Here is a 15,795-nt window from a genome sequence, read left to right as displayed (position 1 = left end):
CTCAAGCTCTGGCTTCTCAACAATAGCGTTCTCTCCGTATTAATGCACGGCTGTGAATCTTGGACGTTCGCTAAGAAGCTTGAAATACGAATCAAGTGTTTCGAGAATATCTGTCTTCGGCGTATTCTTGGTATTCAGTGGACTGATAAGCTAACTAACGCCTCTATATGTAAAAAGACAAAGGAGCCACTCGTGATCGATAGAATTGTGACTAGCCGATGGCAATATTGGGGTCACACGGTGCGGATGGGCGAGGGACGCCTACCCCACGATGTGTGGTGTTGGGCTGCTTCTGGCATCAGAAGACGTGGGCGACAGAAGACAACACTGGGAAGACGCCTTGAGAAGGAAAATCCGGTTGTCTTATGTTGGGGTTCAAGGATATCGTAAGAAAAGATTTAACAGAAATTCCTGAGAGGGTATAAAGAGGGAGGGTTTGAATGGATTATGACGTAGGACGAGCCTGCGTAGGTGTGTTGTCCTCAGGCGGCTTAGTGCTATGGTGAGTTGTTAGTAGTAGTTGTAGCAGTAGTAGTATTAAACAGAAATTCAAAATCACTTTTTTGAATTCGCACTGGAAACTAAACAAACTTGATATTCCTATGAAAAATAGTTATTCGCCATTCTGGTGGTTTAAACCTCTTCGCTGGGAAATTTTCAAGCTTCTAGCTTAAATGATTTAGTTTTTCATTCAGCCAAAAATAAACGCGTCTAAAAACACAAACAGACACTTAAATTCATATGTATCAAAGAAACCAATCTTTGGCCCCAACAAAACTGAAAAACAAAAACAAAAAACAAATAAATGTCAACTTCAGACTTGAAACCATAATCGGGAAAATAGGAAATTCAATTAAAAACATTTCTTCCATGGTACCAGCTAGGATGCAGAAGATCTATAAAATATTCTAGATTTCAATATAAAAATAATTGATGAGTAATGAAAAGTCCAATTTGCTAGTGCATTATATTTGTTTGATTAATTTTATTTGTTTGTTGTTATTTTTTTGTTGAAAATAAATCTCATCTTATCATAGAGCTGACACTTTTTCGTGACAGTCTCGACAGCATACTTTCAAGCAGAAAAACCAAAATGATCAGGAATATTGGGAGAATGCATATAGTTCTCATTCATCTCATCCAGTTCTCATTCAGCATCCGCCAGTGAAGGTCACATATATTTTGTAAAGGATTAAATCTTACGCAATTACCTGAAGGCATTCAATATCGGAGATTGGATTTTTTTTACTGGATTGGATTTGGCATTTGAAGAAAGATTTTGAACACTTGTACTTGTTTACGAAATAGCCCCCCTTGCGAGTAAGTTTTCGTTTTACGTCTTTTGATAGTTATGATGGGAGATCAGGACATTGCCCAGACTTTAGGGGAAATAAAAAAAGCAGTTTCAAATATTCCACATCTGACGAAAAGCATTCAAAATGCACAATCAATTTTGGCAGGGATAGAATCTAAGTTGCAGGACTTTGCCATAAATCAAGTAAAGACATCCCAAGAAATCGCAGAAATTAAGAGTGAATTAAAGGAGTCACGTAAGAGAAATTTTAGATTGGAAAAGGAACTAAAACAAACCAATCTTATGTTTTATGGGATGCCGCATCCAAGTAATCCGAACTCTAAACTAAGTGAGGACATTATAGTATGTATTAACAATTCTGTGCCCAACCTTTCACTATCAAAAAATGAAATACGAGATGCTCTTCGACTGAGAGGACCCTGGAACCCCCGTCCTATCCTTGATAAATTCACGACCAAAATGACTCGTGATGCTGTCCTACGTAATGCTAAACTGTTTAAAAGAAATGGGATTTCAGTCAACCCAGACTATACATCAGAGGAACGGGAGGCCCGAAAAGCATTAAGACCCCTGATAACCCAAGCTATAAGTGAAAACAGAGCATTGAAATTGCGTGGTACAAAAATTTACATAGACAACCAGATTTTTTCTTATGATTTTGATAAAAAAAAAGGTCGTGGAGGCTGCAGAATCGGCAGAACCGACCGGAGTTGATAGTTCAAAAAGGGATTCTATTCCTCGTCGGGCCTACATACGATCCCCTTCAAGTGATAGAGACTCTTGTTCGGACATAGAAAGTAGTAACGCTAGCGATAGTGATGCAACTGTCTACGAAAGGCCAATGACTACTGCGGATCCTGCCACACCAGGCGGAAGCCGGCTAAACGAAGGGTCAGTAAAAGGGAAAAGAACTTTAGATTCTATTATAAGCCCCAATGATGACCACAAACAAGGGAAAAGAAGTGTAAGAACGAACAGTGGCTCAAAAATGGACAAAAAACCGAAAAACCGGTGGTCACAGATGCCTCACGAAAAGCCACCATTCGTGTTCACTGAATAGGATCCAAACCATATACAAAAACTGTCCTTAGTCACATGGAATATACAAGGTTTAAGAAACAAGAGAGAGTTGTATTTAAATAATTCATTTTTGACAGCAATGGTGACGTGTTTTGTAGAGACATGGTTGTTGCCAGAGGAAGATGTTATAGTGCGTGGATAGGAAGTTTTTGGAGTGGACAGGGCTATATCACTATACTATAGAAACTATGGAGGAATAGTTGTAATAGTTGTAAAGAGTGACATGTTCAAAAAATTTGCATCGTCTGTCAAGCAAATCTGGAAACTTGATTAGGTTGCGCGGAAAATTTCTGGAAAAATGGTTTATTTTTGGATTTGTATATGTTTCCCCAGAAAATAAGTCATACTACATTAATGATACATGGTATATATTAGAGGAAGAGTTGAATTCAGTTAAATCTCATTACCCAAGTGTTTTAGTTTTTCTGGCAGGTGATTTTAACGCATATACTTCTGTACAACAAGAATTAAATGTAGATTTTGTTTCAGCTGAAGATGACCCTTTATGTGAGATGATACCTTCACTTTACCTTATCCCACGAAGTAGCAAGGATTGACAAAGAAGAGTTAATTCATGGGAGAGGAAGCTGCTCGCATTGTGCGGAGGTCATGGGCTAGCGATTGGGAATGGTAGATTTGGAGAAGATGGTGATTTGGGTGAGTACACTTGCGTTTCTGGACCTTGTTTTAGTTTAATTGATTATGTATTGGTGGACACGGGACTTGAGGCTGAATCTCTTAATGTAAAAGTAATCCATCAGTCTGGATCTGATCATTTCCCACTTAAATTAAACTATGAGATGAAAGAATATGGACGTAGAAGGTCAACAATGACTCAAAATAGGATACTGGCTAAAGATAAAGATGAAAGAAAAAACAAGCCGAAAATTCCGCCCCTGATTTATTGCGAATGGTCGAAAGAACAATGGCTATTTGTACAAGAGGCTTTTCTTAGTGAACCAGTACAAGAGGAAATGAGCCAGTTAAGGTCTGATATGGAATTACCGAAATCAGAATCAGTTGAAGTAGTTGAAAGGCTGATGGGAATTGTAAGTAATGTGCAAACACCTATGAAATCAAGAAAAGAAAAACAGAAAGCTTTTTATGACCAAGAGTTTAAAGAAAGTAGTTCAAACCTGAATATTCTACTGCTTAAAGTAAAAAGATTCTTGGGAGAGGAAGAGAAAAAAAATATTGCGCTAACAGAATATAGGCAAGCAAGAAAAAAGCATAAAAAACTAATTAAAAAGAAAGAATACAGATTTCACCAACAGGCAGCTTTATGTAAGAGTTTTAAAGAAAGCAACAGCCAAGAGTTCTGGAATAAGTTAAAAAATATGTCATCCAATAAACAAAGAAACGATTCCCTAAAAATTCCACCACCGGAAACATGGCCATCTTACTTTCAATCACAACAGAAAGATGCAGAAAAAACGAACAACACACTAGAGGAAAGGATAAAGCAAGCAGATTGCGAACAAGGACCTGTCCCTCTTAGAGAAACAGATTACGCCCTCTTTGAACCCATTACCCCAGGAGAAATCAATAATTCACTGCAAAAAATGAGAGGGGGCTCAGCACCTGGCCCAGACGGAATCCCAGTTAAGATATTTAAATCGATAAGAAATATTATTATCCCCGTGTTAACTTCATTGCTTAACCTAGTAATATCTACGACACATTGGCCACTAGCATCGAAGACTTCACTCGTATTTCCCCTATTTAAAAAAGGTAGCTCCGCCGTTCATGAAAACTATAGACCTATAAGTCTTTTAAACAGTGGGGGAAAATTTTTGGAAAAAATTTTGCACAAACGACTTGATAAATGAATGGAGGCGAATAGCATTCTAAATGAAGAACAAGGTGGATTCAGACCGGGATACTCGACAGTGGATCGAGTATTCGTTTTAAATGCAATGATACAAAAATATTCTAAAGGAAATAGTAAATTATACGCTGCGCTTATAGACCTACAGAAAGCGTTTGATAACGTAGATATAATTTTGTCGTTTGAAGCTTTGAGTGAAATTGGATTACCACATCAGTTTATGAATATAATAGCTTCGATGTATTCATGGACTAAAAGTTTTGTGAAAATTCCGCAACAGGGTGTCTCTTCCTCTTTTCCTGTAAGTAAGGGAGTTTTACAGGGAAGTACTTTATCTCCAAAATTATTTTGTATATTCATTAATGATATAGTGCAATTTTTCCAACGCCAATGGGCACCAACACTTTGTCTTGGAAATTTGAATCTCTCAATGTTGCTTTTTGCAGATGACATAATTTTACTGGCTGATTCTGAGAAAAATCTACAGTCTCTACTTAATATCCTAGCAGAATATCTGCAGAAAAAGAAACTGAAGGCTAATGTGTCGAAAAGCCAAATATTGATATTTAACAAAAAGCAACCAGAGCTACCCCCAAGTTTTATTTGGAAGGTCAAATTTTAAAAATAGAAGAGAAAGCAACATATTTGGGCTTTACAGTAACTCGAAATGGTAAATGGACACAACATATATCAGCAACTACGACAAAAGGGAAAAATGCACTTTCCGGTATTTACAGAAGCAACGTTACAACAGGAATAAGCGATCTCAGCCTTCATAAGCATATATTTATCACAAAAGTTTTACCCATACTGCATTACGGGGCAGAAATTTGGGGATACCAGACTGCACAAGGATTAGAAACTCTACAACTACAATACTACAGGCATGCATATGGGCTGCATAAAACAACTCACTCTCTAGTATTGAAAGGTGACCTAGGCATCTACAGTTTAAAAATACGAAGAAAGATACAGATGATCAAGTTTTGGCTCAAAATCCTGAATTTACCCGAGGAAACATTTATTTTTGCTGCTTATAAAGATATTCTCACCCCAAAAAGTAAAACCTCTTGGAAAGCACATATGAGAAAATACTACAGGAAACAGGCTTTTCAGACGCGTGGAAGGGAGGACGGGGATCACTGGACCAAGAAGAAAACTTTATAAATGAATTCCAAGCAAGACTGTACGACCAGGAAATTCAAGTTTGGAGGACAGCTTTAGAAAAGTCGCATAATCTTACTTTGTATAGAGACATAAGCAGATTTATGGACAAGAGGCATATTTGAAGCTAGGATTAACTAGTAAGTATATGAAAACATGGATTCAGCTTTGAGCCAATTGTCTACTAATACAAGGAAAAGAAGTTTGGAAAAATAGAGAAGGTCCGGAAACGCAGCGTACTTGTCTAAAATGTGGTGAGATTGGTTTTGGGCTGGGTCATTTCCTCCTGCGATGCCGGCGGCTTTCTCACATAAGGGGAGAAATTTTGAAAGAGGGTAATGATTGGCTACTTCGGAGGAATTTAGGTTCAGATTCACCACAGACAGTAGTAAGTGTGGTAAATTTTGCATTGAAAGGTATGAATGTTGATTAAGAGGATAGTGATTTTAGTATGTCTTCATTTTATTTATCCTTTTTCTTTACTTTTTTGTTTTGTATATGGCTGTAAAAAAGCTTTAATAATACATTATTATTATTATTATTATTATAATAATTCACAATTTGGCATAAGAAAGATAGATACAAAAAAGACGAAAGTACTAACTCTCTTGATCTTTTAGAAGGTTATACTGCTTCATCAGTTGCCAATGAGCTAACAAAGCTTTTCCAGTCCTGCATACATGAAACACAGTCGGTTTTTCACGGATCAGGTCTTCAAAGGTTTGAACCACCGCTTTTGTCGTCTGAAAAGAAGAAATCAATTCTTTATATATTTTTATTTATTAAGAAAACCCGTTATACAGTAAACACCGCAAACGAAGGAAAAGAAAAACAAAAAAAATTAGTGTAAAATAATCATACATTGCGCTAACATAAACAACAAATAATAAAAAAATCATAAATACCTTGTATACAAACTAACAACTCTGAAGTATACCCGACGTAACTGCAGCGGGTACCAAGGATGCTCAAGTATCTTTGCATTGTGTTTCTTATTTATCGAAGATACAGCGTCCTCAGGATCAGCTACTCCAGACCACTGAACTATCCAAGAATTTCGCGACCATGGAGGGAATTGAAGCAGGTATTTAGTAAACTAGAAGAAAAATGAGCAAAATTTTCTTTTATTAGACTTGGTGAAATCTCCCAAAACAGGGCACCATACAGAATGTGGGGAGGGCAAATGAATTAAAAGGAGATGCAAGAATGTTTCGGTTGAAGCACAATTACGCAGCAACTATGGATTCATATGCACTGGCAATTCTATGATAAATATGGCTTATCAGAAGTTGTCGGGTGTATGAGAGAGCTGAACCAATTGGGAGGCCAAGATAGGACGGGATTGATTTTACACCCGTTGGAAACGGGGAACTCCCATTTTCCAGTGTTAAATTTAAGACCAATGTTTAGGTCTTCATCTTGCAGGTTTTTGAAAATTTCCGAGTTCAGTAGTTCGGCTAATATTAAAGATATCATCATTATATGACACAAGCAAAGCATTGATCCAACTGGAAATGCAGGAATATGGAAATGTTTTTTTGGGTATGAACAACACAGTTGTTTAATAGAACGGGAGAAAAGACTGCGCCTCGGCGGGCCCCTCTTCGGGCAGGAATTCTTTTAGCTCGGGGGATCGGTCCTTAGATTTTGAAAAAGGGACCTTCAGACGGATTTAAAGGCGAGAATACATATCATGAAAAGCCTTAATGGTGCAACAATTTACACCCCTTTTCGCTGGAAGAAGGAGCATTGCCGCGTGGATAAGGTAGTCGAAGGCTCGACTGACAAAGTTTTCCAAGAAACAGGGGGAAACCTAAAGCATCCGATTCAATGTGCAAGTTGACAATAGCATAAAGTGCCTCAGGAAAACCGAATACACGCTGAAACCAAAACTGATGAGGTGGAGTATAACACTTAGTCTCGAGCTGATCTAGAACGACTAATTCAAATAGTTTGCACAGAGTCGTTGAAACGGTAATAGATCAAAACAAAGTGCATTGAGCGGTAGTTCTACTCATCCTGGGAATAGGCGTCACATCGCCAAAACCGAACGACGAGGGGACAACACCTAGGGTAAGTATTATCTGTGTGAGAAATCTTAGAAGCTGCATGAGTTGTTTGATATGCAAGCTGCAAACCCCATCAATAATGGAAGACAACTTTGACTTCAGCCTTTTAATTGCTGATTCAACTACAGATTCCATAACCAGCAGACTCAAATTTTGACTCGGCGTGGGATCTGGTGAGGTGAACTCAGCTGTATAATAAGCATTAGGTATATCAGAAGCAGAAACTGATACGGAGCAATCAGGTTTACGAAGCACCTCCAAGAAAAAATTTCTATCCAAAGTAGCCTTAGATGAAAATTCTGAAATCAGACGCCTCCAATGGCTTGCTAATTCCCGAACGAACTGTCTTTTAGTACGTAAGTGAACAGAATTAACGGCACCACTATCAGGGAGGCGACAGTGATTCCACAAGCTCAGCAAAAACTTTACAGAAGCACAAGTTTGCACAAATGTCTGGTTATCAGACCATTTGGGAACGAGTCCCATACAAGCTCGTCGGTCAGGCACTGCAGCCTCTTCCGCACACTGGAGAGTATGGCATATTTCCATACAATAAATATCTAAGAGAAGATGATGTTCAAAAATTAAAATAGAAGGCATATTCATCATCAACAGAAATGGTTGACGAATTTTACCTACAATATCCTCAGATACTTGAATCTATAGGTTAGTATTAGTATTAGTACTTTTCCAATTTTTAAAAGTCACAGGCAAAAGATCACGTTAAAGGGGAAGAGATCCATGTGAAGTTGAAACCAGGGAAAGAGAAGTCACAAGAGGCACACAATTGAAAAGTTAGTAATCAAATAGAGGAAAGACTTAGCAAAAAAGATGCTACAACATGCTCAATATTCAAAGCTCAAAATGACGAGTGAACATTTGTAAAATCACAGTTTTTGTTTTTACTGTCTGACCATCTCCAAAAATCTCCGTAAGCAAAGCAGTACGAACTGACGGGTATGAACCAACCACAGACAGATTGCAATCAAAATCACCCAAAATTACTTAAGGTAAAGACAGTGAAAGAGACGTGACAAGACAATCAGTTAACTTCTCACACGCTGAGCAAACGATCGCTCCAAATTATCGGTAATCAGTAGGTATATATACACTTATAACCAAAGAACCTTCAATTCTAACTGCAAGAGAATGTTCAGACGCATCAAATAGACTAGACGTAAGATTTCCTGACATAGAAGTAAAAATACCACCAGAGAATCTACCTCGGGAATTTTTTTTCATTTTCCCGGTACAGAATAATGCACTGAAGAAACACCAATGTTAAGCACACCACTACTAAAATTCAAAACTAAGTGTTCCTGCAAACATAAAACCTGAAACTGACCGCAGAGACCACGAATCACAGACAGTTTTACAACAAAATTACCCTTAACATTCCTAGTTAGACACTTGACGTCCTAGTTAGACACTGAACATCATGGCTTTGTTGACATCCTATTGAAAACCAATTTTTTCAAAGGACATTGCACACTGAAACTATTATGTCCCGAAGTCTTGCAGTTAACGCAGAACACAGATGCGGCACACGGGGTATCTTTGTTAGACTTTTGGGCGGAGGGCCCACATCTAGTACACATACGGCACTTTGAGCAATTGGCAGCTTTATGACCAGTCTGGTGGCAGTTGAAGCATCTACGAGGCACAAAAACAAAATCCCACACAAAGATTCTCTCATATCCGATTACGATAGACTGCTTCAGAGTTAGACTCAAAGTAAGTTTTAAACACTCGGGAAGAGCCACACTGACTAACTCTGCAGCATTTAGCTATTTCATTGGCGGACCCCTTACTCATATTGTCACTGAAAGATTTAAGATCAATTGGATTCGGAATGTCCGTAGGGCAGTTTTTCGACACAACTGCATACGATGGACGAGGAGCAGGAAAAACTAGAACTGGATGCGAGGAAGCAGCGCAAATGTGCAGTTGGTCCATAAATCCATCCAGTTTACGCGACATTTCATTTATTCTGCAAGTCACTGTGCTGCAACAGCGTTACCGACATCAGTAATTTCACGTGAGTCGAAAATCAAAAATTTTTGAATCTTATGTCAAGCGCACCGAATAAAGTCTTTTTGGCATTTATTATCGCCTCATGATCGAAGAATCTGACTGCTCGCGATATATCGGTGTCCGCTCGTGTTCCTTCTGTCACCGACCGCACGAGATAATTCAAAACGGCATTTAAAATTAGGCTCGATTCGACCATTCCATAATAGAACGCAGAGATACAGCGCTTTATGGACGTGAATGCCCTCTCTGTTGTCTTTAATAGTAGATAGCCTGCGGAGCACGCCTTAGTCGTAGATGGCGTGCAAAGCAATCAAAATCGGAGGCAGGTATAAGTAGAACCAATAGCAAAAAGATGGCGTTACAATACCTCTAAAATACCTCAGAGGAGAGCTATGCTTCTAAAATGTTTGGCAGCTAACGTGACTTTAAAATGAAATCTACAGCAAAAGCCTTCGGTATAAATTCGGGATCAGTACTACTCATAAGAAGACACGTTAAGAAAATAATTCTTACTTTATAATATGCATAATGATCCTTGTTAACATATTATCCAAGGGGAGAACCTTTATTCTCACTTCTTTTTTTTTCCTTCTGTTTCGAACTTAAAAAGAAAAATTATGAAAAAGCCATACTTCCGACAAAACGTTTTCTATGTTTTGAAATTTCTGCTAGACTTTTTATAGATGTCGTTCGTTCTTGCCGTTCTTAGTCTCGTTTTCTTAGTTGTAGTTTCGTTTATGATTAGCAGAACGTATATATTAACAGAGTAGCCTATATATCCTCCCATAAATGTGCAAATATATACCCAAAATTGCATTCTGAATCTAAATATAACCAAATGAACTTTACCCCATCCCTTAAATATATCAAAACAGGGTATATATTTGCACATCATGGGGGTGGGGGTAAAATTCATTTGTGATGCAAATTAAGTTTATATTTAGTTTCATATTGAATTCTTGGGTATATTTTTGCCCATTGGGGGTGGGGGGGGGGTATATACTCTGTTAATATATAAGTTCTAAGAAATTCATGAATTTCTTAAAACCACATTTTCAATTACGGCTAAAAATATTTAACAACGGTTAGGAATATCACCATCTATAAAAAGAATTGTAGTCACAAATTTTAAAACATAGAAAACGTTTTCTCGGAAGCATGGCTTTTTCTTTTCTTTTTTTTTAAGTTGGAAAAAGAAGGGAAAAAGGAAAGAAGTGAGGATAAAGGTTCTTCCCTTGGATAATATTTTAACTAGGATCATTATACATATTATAAAGTAAAAATTGTTTTCTTAACATGTCTCCTTATGAGTAGTATTGGTCCCGGATTTATACCGAGCCTTCAATATAGGTATAAATACCTAGAACGATAATTTCCTTTCAACCTGGAGGCGCCTAGTCTCATCGTTCTCTACGCCGAACCCTCGGCAGGAGCCTTAAGTAAGTCAAGTCAAGTTGCAAAAATAACTGACAAATAAATTTATCATTCTAGATGGCGTGAACGGTGGATTCTCCCAGCATCCTTAATATATTGTTCTTAAATCATTCTAAAATTAGAGACTGTACCGGAAAAAAAAAATATCAAGATGAAGTTTTACAGTTGGACAGTGGGGAACTAATACCAATAACGCCATTACTATTCTTAAATGTTCCTATCTGAGTCAATTTTTCATTGTATTTTTGCGATTGTTTAATTAATTAGCGCCTTAAAGGTCAGTTGAACCTTGCAGGTTAACAGAACAGATCAGTTACATTTTGAAAGTGATCTTAACAAGATAATCAGCTGAAAATATTATTATTTTGGACTGGATTTTTTCCTTTGTATAGTTTAGAGGCACCAATTCACGAGTTGACTAGAAAATTTTTTTTTTGTTTCTCCTTAGACGGAGAAACAAAAACGGACAAAGTTTTTTTTTGTTTCTCCTAGAACAGAGAAACAAACTTAAAAGAAAATCACCGAAAAGAAGTTTTTCAAAGAGAAGTAAAGAACCATATTAAAACTTAAGACGAGCACAAATAAAGTCCTATAATGATATAAACTCAAAACGGTGCCAGATTAACGATTAATTAGTCAATCTTCTTTTATTGACAAATTTGGCAAAGAAGAAAGTAAGTGATTATTACGGAAATTACAAGATCAGCTGTTGCATAATATATCTTGGGCCTCTTTATTTATATATACGTTCTTCTACAGACGTGGAAATTGCTATTTTGATTTTGTGTTTACCTTTGCCGTTCTTAGAACCCCATGGCATTTATTACAAGCAAACCAGACTTACATTAAGATCTCCCGGCCTTTGCACTTGCCAGGATGCTAATAAGAGGGGGAGAAATTGTTTAAAGAGGATTTGTATCTTTGTTTAAAAAATCTAGAAAAATTACACAAAGAGTTTTTTTCTGTTGTGAATCATATATATATATATATATATATATATATATATATATATATATATATATATATATATATATATATATATATATATATGTGAGAGAGAGAGAGAGAGAGAGAGAGAGAGAGAGAGAGAGAGAGAGAGAGAGAGAGAGAGAGAGAGAGAGAGAGAGAGAGAGAGAGAGAGAGAGAGAGAGAGAGAGAGAGAGAGAGAGAGAGCTATATATATATATATATATATATATATATATATATATATATATATATATATATATATATATATATATATATATATATATATATATATATATATATATATATATATATATATATATATATATATATATATATATATATATATATATATATATATATATATATATATATATATATATATATATATATATATTATATATATATATATATATATATATATATATATATATATATATATATATATATATATATATATATATATATATATATATATATATATATATATATATATATATATATATATATATATATATATATATATATATATATATATATATATATATATATATATATATATATATATATATATATATATATATATATATATATATATATATATATATATATATATCAAGTATCAGCTTATGATGCTAGTTAAATACATTTTTTTGATTCGTAGAAACAGCGTTCTACATTTGCACTTCCATGCGAAACAATGACACTGGGACAAATGACACTTTTTAAATTAGGATAGCTCCTATCCTTGTTACACGTCAGAAGATAGGTCCAATAATTGTCAATTCCTTGATCGTGTAGACCTTTACGTTTGTCTTCCAACTGGATCAACCACCGCTCATCTTGCAAAACATCAAAAACAACAACGACACTTTCTATAAAAAAAACTTATATGCTCCCAGGGCATAACTGGGGTGAGTGTCACCCTCAAACACATAATTTCCAGATTTTTTAACTACGTCGAACAAAATGGCAATCTCAAAATTTTGATTGGATGTGTTTGGGGAAATGGTGGGCGTGAGAGGGGTGTTACTTATAAAAAGGGCACGAACCCTTCTAATTTCCAATCGAATGAGCCCTTTTTGAAGTTTCTACAACATCACTATCTATGAAAAACCTTATATGGCTTCAGGGCATAAATTACAACCCTTGCCCCGAGGGCTCTGAGGGGCGTTATCATCCTCAAAGACCTAATTTCTAAAACTTTTAACTATGTTGAACAAAATGGCTATCTAAAAATGTTGATTGGATGTGTTCGGGAAAAAGGTGGGTATGAGAGGGTGGTTAGTTGCCCTCACATAACTTTTGACTTTTAAAAAGTGCCCTAGCCCTTTGAATTTCTAATCAAATGAGCCCTTTTTCAAGTTACTACGACAAAGTTATCGATAACAACCTTATATGCCCCTAGTGCATAACTTGCACCCCTTCCCCTGAGGGCTCTGGGGGGAGTGTCATCCTTAAAGATATATTTTCTGGACCTTTCAACTACATTGAACAAAGTGGTTATCTCAAGAATTTTGATTGGATGTGTATGGATAAATGGTGGGCGTGGAAGGGGTGTTAGTTGCCTTCCAATCACTTTCGACTATTAAAAAGGGCACTAGCCATTTCAATTTCCAATCAAATAAGCCCTATAGGCCCTTTTTGAAGTTTCTACGACAACGCTTTTTATAAAAGCCTTATATGCCCCAGGGCATAACTTACAAACCTTGCCCTGGGGGCTGTGGGGGTGTTGTCCTCCTCAAAGACCTAATTTCAAGAATTTTCAACTACAGTGAACAAAATGGCTATATCAAAATTTTGATTGGATGTGTTTGGGGAAAATTTCGGCGTGAGAGGGGGGTTAGTTGCCCTCCAATCACTTTTGACTTTTAAAAATAGCACCAGCCCTATGAATTTCCAATCAAATGAGCAATTTTTCAAGTTTCTGTGACAAACCTCACGATGACAATTTCATAAGCCTCCAGGGCATAGCTTATCACCCCTGCCCTGAGGACTGTGGGGGGGGAGTGTCATCCTCAAAGATATAATTTCCGGACCTTTCAACTACATTGAACAAAGTGGTTATCTCAAGAATTTGGATTGGATGTGTCTGGATAAATGGTGGGCGTGGAAGGGGTGCTAGTTGCCTTCCAATCACTTTCGACTATTAAAAAGGGCACTAGCCGTTTCAATTTCCAATCAAATAAGCCCTATAGGCCCTTTTTGAAGTTTCTACGACAACGCTTTTTATAAAAGCCTTATATGCCCCAGGGCATAACTTACAAACCTTGCCCTGGGGGCTGTGGGGGTGTTGTCCTCCTCAAAGACCTAATTTCAAGAATTTTCAACTACAGTGAACAAAATGGCTATCTCAAAATTTTGATTGGATGTTTTTGGGGAAAATGTGGGCGTGAGAGGGGTGTTAGTTGCCTTCCAATCACTTTCGACTATTAAAATGGGCACTAGCCACTCCAATTTCCAATCAAATGAGCCCTTTTTCAACTTTCTACGACAAAGCTTTCAATAGAAACCTTATATGCCCCCAGGGCATAACATACAACCCTTACCCTGAGGACTGTGGGGGGGAGTGTCATCCTCAAAGATATAATTTTCGAACCTTTCAACTACATTGAACCAAGTGGTTATCTCAAGAATTTGGATTGGATGTGTCTGGATAAATGGTGGGCGTGGAAGGGGTGTTAGTTGCCTTCCAATCACTTTCGACTATTAAAAAGGGCACTAACCATTACAATTTCCAATCAAATAAGCCCTTTTTGAACTTTCTACGACAACGCTGTTTATAAAAAAGCCTTACATGCCCCAGGGCATAACTTACAAACCTTGCCCTGAGGGCTGTGGGGGTGTTGTCCTCCTCAAAGACCTAATTTCAAGAATTTTCAACTACAGTGAACAAAATGGCTATCTAAAAATTTTGATTGGATGTGTTTGGGGAAAATGTGGGCGTGAGAGGGGTGTTAGTTGCCTTCCAATCACTTTCGACTATTAAAATGGGCACAAGCCACTCGAATTTCCAATCAAATGAGCCCTTTTTCAAGTTTCTACGACAAAGCTTTCAATAAAAACCTTATATGCCCCCAGGGCATAACATACACCCCTTACCCTGAGGGCTGTGGGGGGGGAGTGTCATCCTCAAAGATATAATTTCCGGACCTGTCAACTACATTGAACAAAGTGGTTATCTCAAGAATTTTGATTGGATGTGTCTGGATAAATGGTGGGCGTGGAAGGGGTGTTAGTTGCCTTCCAATCACTTTCGACTATTAAAAAGGGCACTAGCCATTTCAATTTCCAATCCAATAAGCCATATAGGCCCTTTTTGAAGTTTCTACGACAACGCTTTCTATAAAAAAGCCTTATATGCCCCAGGGCATAACTTACAAACCTTGCCCTGGGGGCTGTGGGGGTGTTGTCCTCCTCAAAGACCTAATTTCAAGAATTTTCAACTACAGTGAACAAAATGGCTATCTCAAAATTTTGATTGGATGTGTTTGGGGAAAATGTGTGCGTGAGAGGGGTGTTAGTTGCCATCCAATCACTTTCGACTATTAAAAAGAGCATAAGCCACTCCAACTTCCAAACAAATGAGCCCTTTTAAAATCTCCTACGACAAATCCTTCGATTCGAAGTACCCTGGTCTAAGACCAATAACCAAAAAAAAAATACATTGTGCCAACATTGTTCTTTACTTAGGCAGCGCTATTGCACTTCCTATGATTTGAACATAGTTTCATTATAGCATTTGACCTATGATCATCATCTTTATCAGTCTGTTTGAGAATAATAAAGCATTTAGCAGAAGAGAGGGATTTTCGACACACTCTATAGAAGAAATAGGCTCCTTTTATCTGTGGATCAGATGTGAGCTATTCACCATGCAAATGACCCATTTCCTCTTTTTCCTT

The 15,795-nt window shown here is 37.0% G+C and overlaps 1 protein-coding gene across 2 annotated transcripts in view; it reads right to left on the bottom strand.

The window, feature by feature from the left end:
• Nucleotides 1-15,795, bottom strand: part of Rcd5 (microspherule protein Rcd5) — an 82,163-nt gene that overhangs the window by 24,891 nt on the left and 41,477 nt on the right. For both annotated transcript variants that reach the window (XM_089099781.1, XM_089099782.1), the window contains one exon: nt 5,992-6,130. In XM_089099781.1, the coding sequence (XP_088955907.1) occupies nt 5,992-6,130 (139 nt within the window). The remainder of the gene's footprint in view (nt 1-5,991; nt 6,131-15,795) is intronic.

Source organism: Artemia sp. Qi Xiang Cuo, chromosome 14, assembly GCF_049724085.1.
Source record: "Artemia sp. Qi Xiang Cuo chromosome 14, ASM4972408v1, whole genome shotgun sequence".
In the NCBI taxonomy this organism is placed as follows: Eukaryota; Metazoa; Arthropoda; class Branchiopoda; order Anostraca; family Artemiidae; genus Artemia; species Artemia sp. Qi Xiang Cuo.
The sequence above is the reverse complement of the archived record's forward strand: the minus strand, read 5'-3'. Positions and strand labels throughout refer to the sequence as shown.